General features: G+C 38.9%; 1 protein-coding gene across 3 annotated transcripts; it reads left to right on the top strand.

The window, feature by feature from the left end:
* Positions 1-15: 15 nt before the first annotated feature.
* On the top strand, positions 16-13,123 carry LOC134170180 (solute carrier family 2, facilitated glucose transporter member 11-like). Of its 3 annotated transcripts, XM_062631393.1 has the most exons (13): positions 16-3,415; positions 4,377-4,441; positions 5,921-6,019; positions 6,468-6,628; positions 8,207-8,331; positions 8,588-8,717; positions 9,298-9,446; positions 10,586-10,773; positions 10,921-11,031; positions 11,327-11,428; positions 11,593-11,668; positions 12,340-12,467; positions 12,812-13,123. In XM_062631393.1, the coding sequence occupies exons 2-13, from the start codon at positions 4,418-4,420 to the stop codon at positions 13,016-13,018; spliced, it is 1,500 nt and encodes a 499-aa protein (XP_062487377.1). In that variant the 5' UTR covers positions 16-3,415; positions 4,377-4,417; the 3' UTR covers positions 13,019-13,123. The 3 variants fall into 3 exon arrangements, with proteins under 3 accessions (XP_062487377.1, XP_062487378.1, XP_062487379.1); XM_062631394.1 differs by lacking the exon at positions 10,921-11,031; XM_062631395.1 differs by lacking the exons at positions 16-3,415; positions 4,377-4,441; positions 5,921-6,019 and adding an exon at positions 7,336-7,466 and having other exon boundaries at positions 6,489-6,628.
* The last annotated feature ends 1,430 nt before the right edge of the window (positions 13,124-14,553 follow it).

The raw sequence follows: 14,553 nt of genomic DNA, 5'->3' as shown, positions 1-14,553 counted from the left end.
TAAGTATTCTATGATTCTATGATTCTAAGTTGGTCTAAATGGACTGTCACCTTTTGCATCTGTCACTTGTAAGGCTCCCATTTTGCCCAGCCAGCACCTTTCTCAAGCACTCCATCCTGGGCAGCTTAGAAAAAGGATGATGGCTGATATTAACAGGATAGGTTCACATGAATCACAAGCATTTTGGCTTAACATGCTGATGTGTACATCTCTTCTAAGACAGCAACTCATACACACTGAAAGTACATGTAGAATTGATAAACACTCTGTTGACTACAGAGAAAGGGAATACCTGTGATCCCCAGTCTCTCCCTCTGATTTCTGTGTTTTTACAACCCTGAAATCAGAATAGTGATGTTCTTGGCTTGCCATCTCTGTCTAAGGTACAGATTCAAGAAAAAGCTCAGTGAAATAGGAGAGAAATTCCTTGTTTCTCTACACTCCACTGAGTAATCAAACTGTGTCAGGTTTCCATGCATACTGCCATGCTGTCTTTGTTTTGTACATAGCCTCACAAACTTCAGCCCTTTTTGATTGAAGTTTTCCATATCAACAGCCACCCCTTCTTCAACTTAAATTTAGGTTTTCTCACAGATACTCTATGCTATCTTGCCCATCACCACCATCATCTTGAACCTGTAGCTCCTCTTCAAGGATAAGAGTTCCCACAGATACCTCATGAGCTGAGAATCCCAGAGCAATTACCCACTACTTTGCTTTGTGTGACTTCCAGCTAGCTGAGCCCAAATTCTCCCAGAACTGCCTCAGACTGAAACTCCTGGATGTAACAGAATACCTGTTGCTTTACAGTTTTTCCTAAAAACACCTGTACAATTGCTGTAATGTACATATAGCAAACTGTCAGCAAAAGCTCAGTCATGTCCTCCAGCTCTTGGATTCATGCAGGGCTCCTGTTAAGGGTGTATTTCTCTATCATGACTAAGAAGTGATTACACATACTCCTCTTTCAGGGATGTGCAATCAGGACAGACTCTTCAGTTATTCTCACTGCAAGTGTAGGTGCTGACTGGCAGCTGTAGAGATGACTCTAAACATTTTATGCCTTGAATATTTTGTTGTACTCGTGGCTTTACAAGATTTACAGTAAAAGTGGAAAATGTTCTAACATATGAACTTCTAAGGCATTCATTTAAGCATTTCCAACAATTTATGGTTCAATTTACAGTCTCTCATGGGAGTTTTGACAATTTTTAGAAGCGCATAGTGTGCACAAAGATAAGTGAGAAAATATTACAACATATCATATGCAAGTTTTCTGACTTCACAGTTTAGTGTGATATATCACTCCCAGTGATCTCTGTCGTAGGAATGGATGCAATATAATTTTCTACACTGATCTATAATCAATATCTGTGCTTGAGTTCACATACTGCAGGCTTTCAAACTGTGAATAATCTGCAATGCTCTCTGATAGTGAGCTCCTAATTCTTCTTCCTGCTATACATAGTTCAAGGCAAAAGAGTTTGCAGGCCTTACAGGATAGTATGACGTTGTAAAGTACCACACGGATTCATTTCACCAGATTTCTTTTTTTAAGTATTCAAACTCATGGGACTTTTCTTTTCTTTATAAAGTGTCTAATATTGCACGCATTTCCTTCACACAGTCCTAGTAGCAAAGCAATACTATTTGGAAGAACATGAACGAAACAAAGGCTCACAGTGGAGCGCACTAAACAATTTTAAATCTCTGGTATTTCTTTGACTGGCATATATACTTCAACTCCAATAAAGTAATTCAAAATATGAATTCAATTATTCATAATAACTGTTGCTTATTTTTAACTGGAAATGTTAAGCATAATAAAGATGGCACATTGCCTTGTGATAAAACTTCTGGCCTCCATAAATATTTCCTTCCTAACATCAGAATTTCCCCTAGGGACATCCAACTACTACTAAGTTATTGGTGTGCTTACCCTCCCATGATCAGGGGTTTTCATTATTCCTTTGACTTTAGGATTGAGGGGCACTTAAGACTTCTCACTACAAGATAACCTACAAAACACAAAGTGTCCTTAAAGTCAGAAAAGCTCAATAATTTTGTAGTGTTCCATATATGTATAACATGATAAAGACATGACAGTCATTTGGAGACAATTGCTAATATCAAAAGGAAATCTCAACAGTTGCAGAACAGAATTCTCTTTTCCTAACCAGTCATGCTGAAAACATCCTTCATTCCATTACAACAGCAGCTGAATTCTTTGGAAATGTAAGCAGAGTGCTATTGTATAGCATTGATGGAGTGACTCTCTACTGAGCCACTTCTCTGATCTCAGTTATTCATTAGACGTTATTAGGAAAGCCTTTCCCATAAGATCTTCACAGAAGCGAGCAGATGCCCTATCGAACATTAATGTGACAACAAAGCGGAACAGCTATTTGGAGCACAGGTCAGCCTTCGCCTGTGCTCAGTGGAGCAAGAACTGTATTCTGGTAACTGCCAGATCAAGGAATGAAACAGCAAAAAGGTACAGTTCAACTATACATGGGAGGTGATAAAGAGTACAGCCATACAGGGTCTTCGGGAACACTACATGGACGTTTTCTTCCAGACATATTAGCTGGTAGGTAAGATATGTCTCAAATACTGGCTCTAACTGGGGCAAATACAAACACTTACAAACTGGATCTGCTGTCAGCTACACACAAAAACTATACACCTGGTCTAGCCAGCCTGTATTAAGGAAGGATTAGCACAGCTTTGCACGTGTGTTACATGTGCCCATGAAACTGCAAGGTAAATTACCTGATGTTGTGAGATTTCCTATCCTCATCACAATTATAACTAAAAGGTATCTATAAGGTACCTGTTAACAACTTGTTAGCACTAACTATGAAATTGCATATCTAATGAAGGTGGCCTCAGCACAGTGCAAGTAATAAGAGCACAGAAGCAGCACAGTAACCAATCAACGCAAATGCAAAAGACATTAGGCATGAAGAGCATTACAGGAGGAAGACCCTTAACTGATCAAAATAGGAATCCTAAGTTAAGGTACAAGAGCAAAGAACAGAAGTAACTATATGCATAAAGTATACTAAATAGAAGTAGGTTAAGTAGAACATAAGGAAATATGTGCAAGAGGTAGCATTTTTTGAAGGAATGACCCACACTTGTACCTACATATTATTGCTTGCTTCTGTCTTTCTCCAATATCATCCAAGCAAGGCAGATACTAGCAGCTAACATGGCATTTCCTTCCTTTGTCAGATGCACATTTGGTTGTTTCAATTTTGTATGACTTTACAGAAAAGGAAATTAATTCTTAGCATCAAAGGGACAGTCTACAGTCTTGTTTGTGCTCTAACATCTTATCTGCTGAAGAACCAAATCTGGAAAAAGAAAATGCTATGAACTCTCAGCACACACTAACAAAGTCAGCTTCATGGTAAGGACCACATAATGATGGGACAAGTGGTCAGGTGGTGCTACCTGCTACACTCCAGACATTAGCTACAGAATACTTTGCATGTCATGTATTTTCTGTCAAATACAACTGCTGGCATCCAATAAGCTCTTTATGATTTCTTTATCCTTTTCTTTAACTGAAGTGTAAATGGCAAATGATCAATAAGCCATTTACCAACTTCATACATACAAATCCCTCCTAATTCTGCAATAAATGAAGTTAAAGCTTGGGAATTTTCTGTCTGAAGGGAGAGACATCAATTCAGCTATGTAGGTCGAAGGACAGTTTCAATGCATTTCTTTTTTTCTTCACAGACACTGGCTAACAGAAATGCCAGACAAAACTGCATGAGGCTGAATCTTTCTCTCCTAGCAAACGAAAATCAGCTACTGTTAAATATGTAGCTGCTCAAGCCTGGAGTGCCATTGTGTAATTTTTCATATTGAGTCTCATTCCAAAATGATGGAGCATTTAAATTCCTTTAAGTAATGATTAAGTTACCATGTGCTCCAGCTGCTGTCACATGAAGGGAGAATAGCTCTTTCCTATTGTATGTCAAAGTCCTATAGTTCACTGTTCAAGCCCCATCTAAATTCCCAACAGATAACTTTGCCTTTATGCTTCTCAGCTTATACTGAAAACTAAGCAAGTTATGATCATGATCATTGGAATTCTGTTTAGAATTGGTGTTTCAGTTCCCTGGCCCCTAGCACAACAGAGTTCATGAAATATACAGGTTCCCCACAAAGGAAACCATTCTGTTTACTGGGCTGGACATAACCATTGGTTGAAATATTTAATCCAGCAATTCTAAACTTTGTACAACAGCTGAAATATGTATCATTAACTCAAAAACCTCTGAAGTAAAATTTAACTTCAATGACATGGGACTAGTTCACGGACACTGCTATTGCATAATGTGAACATTCGGTTCTTTTAGCAGGTCGTAGTAAGCAGCACGAATCAGCTTTTTCATAGGAGATGGCCACCTTTTTCTCTGAGCTGGTGAGTATCTGCTCACTTTTTCTCAGTGCTCTGACTTATAAAGGACAAAACTAACATCATACTAAAAATCCAGATTACCTAAAGATTGTAAGCTCTTTTGGTACAGAGAACATCTTTCTCTTCTCTGTGTTTAAACATCAACAAGAACAATGCGGCTTGGGGCCATGAAAATCATGTTGCATGGTCTGTTTCATGCAACAACATAAAGAAAAGAAAAGAAAAGAAAAGAAAAGAAAAGAAAATAAAAGAAAAGAAAAGAAAAGAAAAGAAAAGAAAAGAAAAGAAAAGAAAAGAAAAGAGAAGAGAAGAGAAGAGAAGAGAAGAGAAGAGAAGAGAAGAGAAGAGAAGAGAAGAGAAGAGAAGAAAAGAAAAGAAAAGAAAAGAAAAGAAAAGAAAAGAAAAGAAAAGAAAAGAAAAGAAAAGAAAAGAAAAGAAAAGAAAAGAAAAGAAAAGAAAAGAAAAGAAAAGAAAAGAAAAGAAAAAAGAAAAGAAAAAAGAAAAGAAAAGCTGGCAGTTGCAGCACTCACAATGATACTTTACTGTTGTCTTGTGAATTACTGAGAACAATATTAATTATTAAGCGCTCTGATAACTTTCCAAAGTAAGGAATAGATTAACTGTACTGCAAAAGACTAAGAAATCATGACATATGCATTAACATAATTGACTTCCCTCATTTCGTACAAAGATACTTAATATCATTCACAAAGCCTTAAAAAGGGAAGAAGTGACAAGTATTTCTTGCTCAATTTCACAACTGCCAGCAAGAAACTATTTTACTTTCCTTTTTAAATATCAAAATTGTTAATTGGTAAGTCTATTATAAAAAATAGAAAATGAAGAGTAAGAGGGTGAGTTCTTCATTTGCTTGATGCTTTTGCCAATTAGGAAATCCATTGCATTTGGGACAGCACCTGTAAGGAAATTCAGAGTCTTCTGGCCACAGCTTCTTGATTCTTGTCATGTGATAACTTTTGGAATCCAGCTGTGGACTAATTAAGTCACAGGCTCTTGAAATACGGACCTAAGAACAACCAGAGGAGTGTTTTCCTAAGTATCTCCCAGTCCAGCACTATTCACATTTGCATTACTTTATTCCTGACTGATTGCATTTTTTACCAGCTCTTCTTCATCCAGGCACTGATCTCCAAAAAGCTGTGAGCTCATGAAGTTAGTATGTGACATGAAAAGAACACAGAACACACTCTCCTCTCTACAGAGATGATGCTACTGTCCTGGCCTGTGATGTGCTGAATAAAAAGGAAGAGACAGTTAAACCTCAAAGAACCCTGCACAGATCCTGATGGGGCTAAAATCACAATTGTCCTGGGTTTGGTTTGCTAGGTACATTCTTAACTGTTTGAGGATAACTACATCTAGCCTGGTAGGCACTTGGAAACAGGATGGATGACCAGTGGTATCAGATACCTCAAGAAAACTAATGAAAAGCTGACAGAGCGTTTCATTTTTGCTTTACAGGTTCAGTTCCAGGGACTAGTTCAAATGATCTTAGTGCTAGGAATTGGTGGTAGCTTCCCATACGGATTTCACATTTCTGTCATCAACTATCCTTCTGTGGTAAGTAGCCATCTCCCTACATTCGAAAACACAAAATGAAACGCCTGAGCTCTTCAGGCTCTCACAAATTTACTGAGCATTCAGCTGATGCATTGATATCGATGCCTTTTCTTTGGCTAACAGTAACATCAAACGTGTAGAGAACTTTTTCTCCTTAAAGCATTTTCTGTTTTAAATACCTGTTTTAAATACGTCTTACCACGTAGCATACAAGCCTCCAAATGAAGGCAGCAAATGTGCTTTTATCATGCTTCCCAGGAAGCTTCCTTACTGATACAAACTTGAGGGTTTGCGCTGTGATCTCAGCTAACTTGTTTTACTAACAAAGTTAGTCTCAAAATAAGTTCAATATTAGAAGCATGGGCTATACCTGAAGTACAACAGCTAAATAAGATTAATAATGGAATTCTATACCCATTATCCAGTCAAATCTCATTTTCTTTTTCAGCACATCAGGAAGTTTATTAATGAAACCTGGATAGAGCGACATGGCTCTCCTCTCCATCCTGAGACAATCATGCTGTTGTGGTCCTTCATTGTGTCTGTTTATGGGATCGGAGGACTCCTGGGGAGCCTCTGCTGTGGCTACCTGACTACAAGATACAGGAAGTAAGTGCTTCTTGTACAGCTCAATAGACAGAAAGTACAGGGAAATACCAAGGTAAACACATAAAACTTCTTTTTGGTTGAAGCAGCCTGATGGAAGGCAACTGTTTGGGTTTGTTAGCACACCCACCTCTTTCAAGTAGCAAGCAGTCTTTCTTCTGCATCTGCCTCCCCAGTGAACTGTGTTTCTGTAAAGGCTGCATTCATCATCATATCACTGATCGGTGCCTCTGGGAGTAACAGAATAGTGTACCTGCCTCATGTTCTCTTCAAGATCCCCTATGACTCAAGATCTCCCAAGCTTTACAACCCCCCAAGAAAGAGCTGTGTGTCTTGTTCTGCAACACATAATGCACAGTTACTCTAGCCACCTGGAAATCACTGTGTGGAAGATATCCTTAAGTGTCGAAGAAAAGCCAGATTTCCATTTAAATACACTCATTTTGGGGTGATGGAATTATATTAAATATTGAGATCTAATCTTATGAAAATGTGAAGAGAATAGGAAAAAATAAATTGCCTGTAACCATGCTGTAAAGATACAATTGGCGCCAACATAAATTCTCCAAGAGAATTTCTCTCTGCTCTTGGCAGTCCATTTTGTTGAAAGTCAGTTCCAAACTATCTTTCCCACTGGATGGAGAAAGGATTCCTACCAGTCTACTCTGTTCTCAGTGCTTTGTGTGTAACACCACTAATTTCATTTGCAGAGAAATTGGCAAACATATCTACTTGCTGTGACTCACTTAAAGATGTGCTCCACAACCCACTGATCCAGAGGCCCCTCATGGGTCTCAACAAACCATCTTAGCCTGCCTGCAATTGTGTTCTTTCCTATCAGGTAAGTGCCCCCAAGAAATTTCTTGTGGGACACTACCTCATCCCACACTCAGAGGGTCTCCCAAGACCGGAAACAAAATCATGCATTTCTACCATAGGTTATACAACACCTGGTAACCTAATTGCTGAATCACAGTCTTCCAAACACAGGATCTCTGTGAATCCTTAATGTGTGAAAGAGGACTCTTGCCTAGCAAGCATCATAACAAAACAAATGAGAGCAAAAGTCTTTGAGTCTGATACATCAGTGTTGTGAACATCCAGCCCACAGTTCACACAGAGTGCCTTTTGAAATATGTCTCTAAAAACACGTTCTATCACTTCCATTTAGACAAGAGTGTCTTTAATATGAGCCATTCCAGAATGGGAGCCACTGACTCAGGTTATTTCTGAAGAACAACCTGGCATTTTATAAGGAGTTCCAGCCATTTAAAAATCTTGGTGACAGGCCGGGCCAATTCTTTGATCTCTTTCCCCACTCGTACTGTGGAAATGCTGATGAAGTGTTCCAAATGTTTAAATTCTAAGCTAAAAAAATATGAATGAATTCAAATCTAAATGACCTAGAAATTTTAAAGAACCATTTTGACTATTCAAAGTCAAAACTATTTCAGCCATTCCTCAAACCAGCAATGGCTGTACTATGCTTTCTCTCACAGCAAGATCAGTCAAAAGAGAACAAGGGGTTCTCATTTCAAACTAATTTCTCATGGGCTTCTTTTCTTTGCTTTTTTTCCCCAGAAAAAAGTGCCAAATGTGCACCAACCTGATCATGCTGATAGCTGCACTTTTCATGGCCTTCAGTAAAACAGCCAAATCCTTTGAGATGATTCTGGTTGGACGTTTTCTTTATGGCATTGGGACAGGTATGTGCTCGTGCTACTTTGGACTGCAAGCATCCTTGCTGTCCCAGGATTGTCTCTACAGATGTTACCATTCTTGGAGAATGATTTTTAAAGCAAATACACTAGACACCTAATAGAAATTAATAGCATCATTCTTTTTGCAAGAAATTGTAATCCAAATGTCAGAGTGAATGGGAACAGTGTAAGAGAGGATGGAGTCAGAAAGGTATACTTTTCTAAATCTTTTAACAGTCATTTATCCTTTTCTGTGTTTAAGGTTTTTCTCTCAATATACATCCTCAGTATGTAGGAGAGATTTCACCCAAGAAGCTGCGTGGATTTACCAACTCCACAGTTGCTGTTTTTCTGACACTGGGAAAATTCATGGGACAGGTTATTGGACTACGGTAAATTCTCCAATCTTTCTCTCAGGTTGAACTAAAAGTAATAGAAATCTTTCTGTAACCCCACCCTCTAACTTAATCTGTGCCTAAGAAACCCTCTCACCTTCCCCAAAACAGGCCTTAGCTTACGTCAGAGGATAAGTTTTCATCATATTTAATGCAACCATAAAGTTTTACATACAGGAGACAGAAAATTAATTACTCAGAATCTGATTTCTTCTTATCTCCACATCCTTTCAACTAGGGGACTTTTCCTTCAAAATGTACTACATTTACATTAAAAGTCTTATCAAGATGTTCTAGTCTTGCGCTCAAACAGGGGTCAAATATGTCTCAGAAGCTCTCTAGATGTTCCATTGGATCTTAATGATATTTAGTAAGTTTTTTTTAAATGCCAGATAATTCCTTTAAGATTGTCAGAAATAAAAATAGCTAAATTTGTGAAATTTGACAAATTATCAATTTCTAGTTTTGCTCCACTGCACCCTCAAATGGAATCTAAGCCATCTTCATCACTCAGAAAGACTTCCTGAACATTTATTCCATTATATCAGCATAATTTTGTTTCACATACACTTTTCAGGGAGATTTTAGGAAGTGAAGCTTTGTGGCCATGGTTGTTAGCATCTAGTGGAATTTCAGCATTGGTTCAACTGGCTACCCTCCCATTTTTCCCTGATTCACCATCCTACCTCCTGATACAGAAGGGTAATGAGGAAGCCTGCAGGAAAGGTAGAGTGTCTACTTTCCACGCTTACTTCACTTCATTTGATATGTTAGAATGACACCCTCTGCAGCAGACAAGAAAGAAGGGCACAGATGTACAGCACAGTGCAGTGCCATGGAGTAATAGCAGAGACAGCTCTAAATAAAACAGCTGAGACGCCCATGGCAATACTCTGTATTAACCTGGGGCCTCATTCAGGCTGATCGAATCAGTTAAGACAGGAAAAATAGGATTGTACTGGCATGTTTAACATGTCACACTTTAGCGGGCACTACTTTGTTTTTTTTTTAAAGGAAAAGGTTTAGACAGCTCTTTTAAATAAAATGTACTTAAATGTTTACTTAGTTTATAATTATGTCTCCTGATTTTGGCTGGGATAGATTTAATTTTTTTTTCTTAGTAGCTGGTATAATGGTGTTTTGTATGTAGTCTGAGAATAATGTTGATAACACTGACGTTTTAGCCATTGCTGAGCAGTGTTTACTCTAAATCAAGAACTTTTCAGTTTCCCATGCTCTGCCAGTGAGCAGATGCACAAGAAGCTGGGAGTGAGCACAGCCAGGACAACTGACCCAAGTTAGTCAAAGGTATATTCTATACCATAGAACATCATACTTAGTATATAAACTGGGGGGGAGCTGCCTCGGAGCCACAGATCACTGCTTGAGGATGGGCTGGGCATCAGTCAGTGGGTGGTGAACAATTGTATTGTGTGTCATTTGTGTTTCTTGTGGTTTATTCCTCTACTTATTAAAAAAAAACAACAAACCACCCCACATTATTATCCTCATCATTATATTTTACTTTACTTCAAATATTAATCTGTTCTTTTCTCAACCCATGGGTTTTACCTTTCTCTGATTCTCCTTCCCATCCCACTGGAGAGCAGGAAGTAAGTGAGCAGATAGATGGTACTTTGTTGCAGCTGGGGTTAAACCACAACATGAAGTCAACTCAAATTAGAAAGATATGTTATACCAAAACCCAGTGAAACAAAATTCTTCCTTTTGCCTACTTCCCCAGGAGCAGACAGTACCAACCCATCACCTATGCCAATGGACAGGCAGATTAAAGTGTTTAATGTAACCACTTGTGATGGAGCTATACTCGTAGAATAATTCACTCCCCTTTTTCTCCCCAACAGCCATCAGGAAGCTCTGGGGGGAAGGAGACCATCAAGCAGAAATTGATGACATTATGAAGGAGAAGGTTGCAATGACAAGCACAAAAACCTTGCGCGTCCTCGAATTAATAAAAGAGCGGTCTTTGCGCTGGCAACTCTACATTTTGATTATTGTCATGACGACCTTGCAGCTCTGTGGAATCAATGCAGTTGAGTGCTCTCTTTATCCCCAGAGCAAGCGACAACACTAGGCAGTGTTACAAACCCCTCCAAATCCATGTTATTATGCCAGCTTAGAACTGCATCACAATTGCAACACTTTTTTCACAGGTGCATTTCTTCTCTGCGTTTTTCAGATATACTTCTATTCTTTTGAAGTATTTCACACAGCCAAATTTGAAGAATACCTTATCCCATATGTGTCCCTGGGAGTGGGATTGTGTGAATGCTTATCCTCTATACTGTGTGTAAGTTTTTTCAGACTTGAGTTTGATGGAAAAATTTCACTTAGTCAACAATTGTACTTTCCTTACTTATAACTGTGATCAGGGCAGATTTGCATAACCTAACACACATCTTCCTGCTTCTGTAAAACCACATGCAGGATAAGAGGGAGCTCTTTCCCCATGTTATTGCATGACTGTATGTCTTTAGACTCATTTTTATTCTGTAAAATAATTTTCTGATATTCTGGACTAGATCTGTGCAGGAATGACTTCATCTGAGAACTGGGATTTATGACCTGTGCTTTCTTCTTTTCAGAGCACCCTCATAGACCGATTTGGCAGGAAGGTGCTGCTATGGGGAGGATACACACTGATGTGCTCTGTGCTAGCACTCCTCACCATGACCCTGTCACTGCAGGTAAAGAGGCAACAGCCTTCTGCCTACTTACTCAGCATCAGCCCCCCTTTCTGGTCTTGCTTCACAGGATATGTAGAAAAACTTGAGTAAGTGGCAGAAAATACAGAGTTCTGGTTTTCTGACATTTATCTAATGGTTTGATATCACTGGTTTCTCACTTTTAGCACCACTTTTTCTGGATGCATTACTTCAGTGTTATCTTGATCTTCCTATTTGTTACCTTCTATGGAAGTGGACCATGTGAGTATATCAACAGCAACACTGGGAGGAAATTTTGTATCCTATTGGTTAGTGACACAACTGGCAGATGAAGAACAGATTAGTCCCATGGTAAGAAATTCTGGAAATTAAGGAAGAAAGGGCAGACCTGTAAAAGTGGGGGACAGGAAATGGATACAGACACCTCGAATGTTATTATTGATCACAGGATTAAATAATTTAAAATACAGTATCATGTTCTCCAGAGAGTTTGAGAAATTTCTGACCATTTTTTAAAATACTCATCTCTAAACTCAGGATTCTAGGCATTGCCATGTGTATTATAGTAATCGTCCTCATTAACTTAGTAAGTTGAGCTTTATGCCTACCAACATGCTTCAGGTGCAACTGACCACGGGAGCCAAAAGGGAAGCTCATTTTGCAAATTACTACACCAATAATTGCTACCAGTGCAATACAGAACTGCACAGATCCACTGGCACCAGAAAAAGGATTCCACTATGTACAAGAGAAAATTAAATAAGCAGCTGTAGTCCCTCTCCAGAATCAAGGTGTTTCACCCTCATAGCAAAGGCCACTTGCCACCAGGCCACCTATTCTGCCTGTCACTTTCTATCACTGCCATTGTGAGGGGCTTTGGCAGCAATAAGGAAACAAGTATACCTGGTTTGTGTTTTGCTTTTCTTTTTCAGCTGGAGCTACTGTGTCTGTCATGGTTGAAATCTTCAGCCAGTCCTTCAGACCATCAGCCTTCCTGATTGTTGGCTGCATCAACTGGATGGGATTGTTTGTACTTGGGATGATTTTTCCACTGATTGTTGTAAGTGCTCTAACTGGATCCCTCCCTCCCTCCCTCCCAGCTAATCCACTTCTGAGTGCTGACAGAGAGCAAATTAATAGCAGTAAATTGCAATGACATGCAAAGCTTAGAGCTCTGTCCAAATACCAAACCTGCTGAGGAATCCCCCAGACCTGTCAGAGGAGCAGAAATTGGACTCAGGTCAGAGGTGGCCTGCGGAAACTCCTGGTTTGACACCCACCCTGAACTTTGTATTAAGCACACCTTTGAATTTTAATTAGTTGGACACAGACTTGCACTCAAGGGCAGGGAAACAGAAATGAGATTCTTATTTTCCTTACAGTGTGTCCCATTTCTGCTTTCAGGATAACCTTGGACCCTTCTGCTTCCTTATCTTTTTGGGAATCCTTGCTTTCTCAGCAATTTTCATCTACCTGTATCTCCCTGAGACCAAGGGGAAATCCATCATGGAAATAAAAGCAGAGTTCAACAAGCTGAACTTTGGGAAAAAAGAAATCTCAGTCACTGATAACAGCCTTCCTAAGGAACAGTGGTCCAGCACCAAGCTCTGAATGTTCAGAGGAGAAATTCGCATCAGTTAGAAAAGACAGGAAACACCGTTGCAATAGAACTAAAAAAGAAACATTAAAACCAGCCTGCAACTCTTCTGTGTTTTATTCCTTTTTCTCTGTTTCTTTTTATGAAATTCATTTTGCTAGAGTTTTATTTCTTGATAATATCTAAGCATTTTCACAGGAAATTTCAACACTCAGTTTTAAGACCTACAAGATAAAAGATTTTTTTCTATTAAAAACAAAAAAAAAACAAACAAAAAACCAAAACCAAAAAACAAGCACACAACTCCTCCCCCCAAAAAAAAAATCCAAAAAAACCCCCAAACTTTTCTGATAGTCTACCTTGCAAAGTTTAAAAACATTTTGCTAACAGTCCATAGGGCCCAAATCCTGCCAGAAGAACATACATATGGGCTCTGCTCACAGTCCTGCACACACGTTGGCCTCATACATGAATACTGCCCAATGCCACAGATAGAACAGTTTGTTATTGAGCTTTTCTGAATGAGACTTGTCTGGCTCTAATCACCTCGCAATCAGGAAACTGCTGGAAAATAGCTCAGAGGAGAATATCAGAAATACAAGGATCAAGTAAAATAATTTAAGAAGACAAACCAGGGGAAAGCAGGATTAAGAAGGTTACACGATCATCAGCCGTGAGGCTGGGGAAACATGGAGTCGCAGACTGATAGAAGAAAAGTTAGATATGTGGTTTCTGGTGACCTGAGCAGATATGGATTCAAAATTTAGCACAGTAAATTAGGAAAAACGGTTCCAGCCACAATAAAAGAAAAATACTGAAAGTGAAATAGTACAGTGCAACAATCCTTTTGGAGATGTAATGGAAATCTCAGTGGAGAACATCCTAGTAACTCTAGGCAGGGAAAACAACCTCCCAAATAGAGATATTATTCTGTGCAAAAGAAGCAAAATGGCTGCCATAAAATAAAGCACACTCATAAGAGCATCTGTGGTGTCTCAGGATCTGATTTCCAACGTGGTACATCAGCTTCTGGGAATTACATCAGATGTTTTGAGAGAAGAAAGTTTGGTTTGGAAATGTTTTTCTTCTTATGTAAGCAAGCTGTGAATAACCAGTGATTATTTGTACCCAGCAGAAAAAATAGGTTGTGAAGTTCATTGGAAATACAGTCTAAGTTTTTCCAAGTTACCACTAGCAAGTATAGTAAGAGCTGTGACTAAATGCTTTGGATCATGCCACCTGCTTTCAGCTGATCACTAAAGAAAAGGTTCATCAATATTGCAAACAAGAGTTCCTCTCCTTACAGATGGAGCTATCCCTTGAGTTTGTTTTTAATGCTTTGACATAGGAAACATGCCCTGGAAAGGCTGTTTGTACAGATTTTATTTCAGGATATTTTCAGGATTTTCATTATTTTCAGAATGCTTTGGATACAGGAGATGCAATCCACTAACATGGGTTATATTTGAATACTGGCACACAGTAATTAATCTGAATTTTATTTGCTGGCTTTTTACAGCAAGGGCTCTACAATGAAGAAACTGACTTA

The sequence above is a fragment of the Pezoporus occidentalis genome, unplaced genomic scaffold (assembly GCF_034315485.1).
Source record: "Pezoporus occidentalis ecotype Australia unplaced genomic scaffold, CSIRO_AGI_Poc_V1 ctg37, whole genome shotgun sequence".
Classification (NCBI taxonomy): domain Eukaryota; kingdom Metazoa; phylum Chordata; class Aves; order Psittaciformes; family Psittacidae; genus Pezoporus; species Pezoporus occidentalis.
The sequence above is the reverse complement of the archived record's forward strand: the minus strand, read 5'-3'. Positions and strand labels throughout refer to the sequence as shown.

Coding starts and splice junctions, on each gene's coding strand:
- LOC134170180 (XM_062631393.1), top strand. CDS start 4,418: ATGGCCACCTTTTTCTCTGAGCTG. Junction 10,774..10,920: donor AGCTCTGTGGAATCAATGCA/GTTGAGTGCTCT, acceptor TGCGTTTTTCAG/ATATACTTCTATTCTTTTGA. Junction 12,468..12,811: donor TGATTTTTCCACTGATTGTT/GTAAGTGCTCTA, acceptor TTCTGCTTTCAG/GATAACCTTGGACCCTTCTG.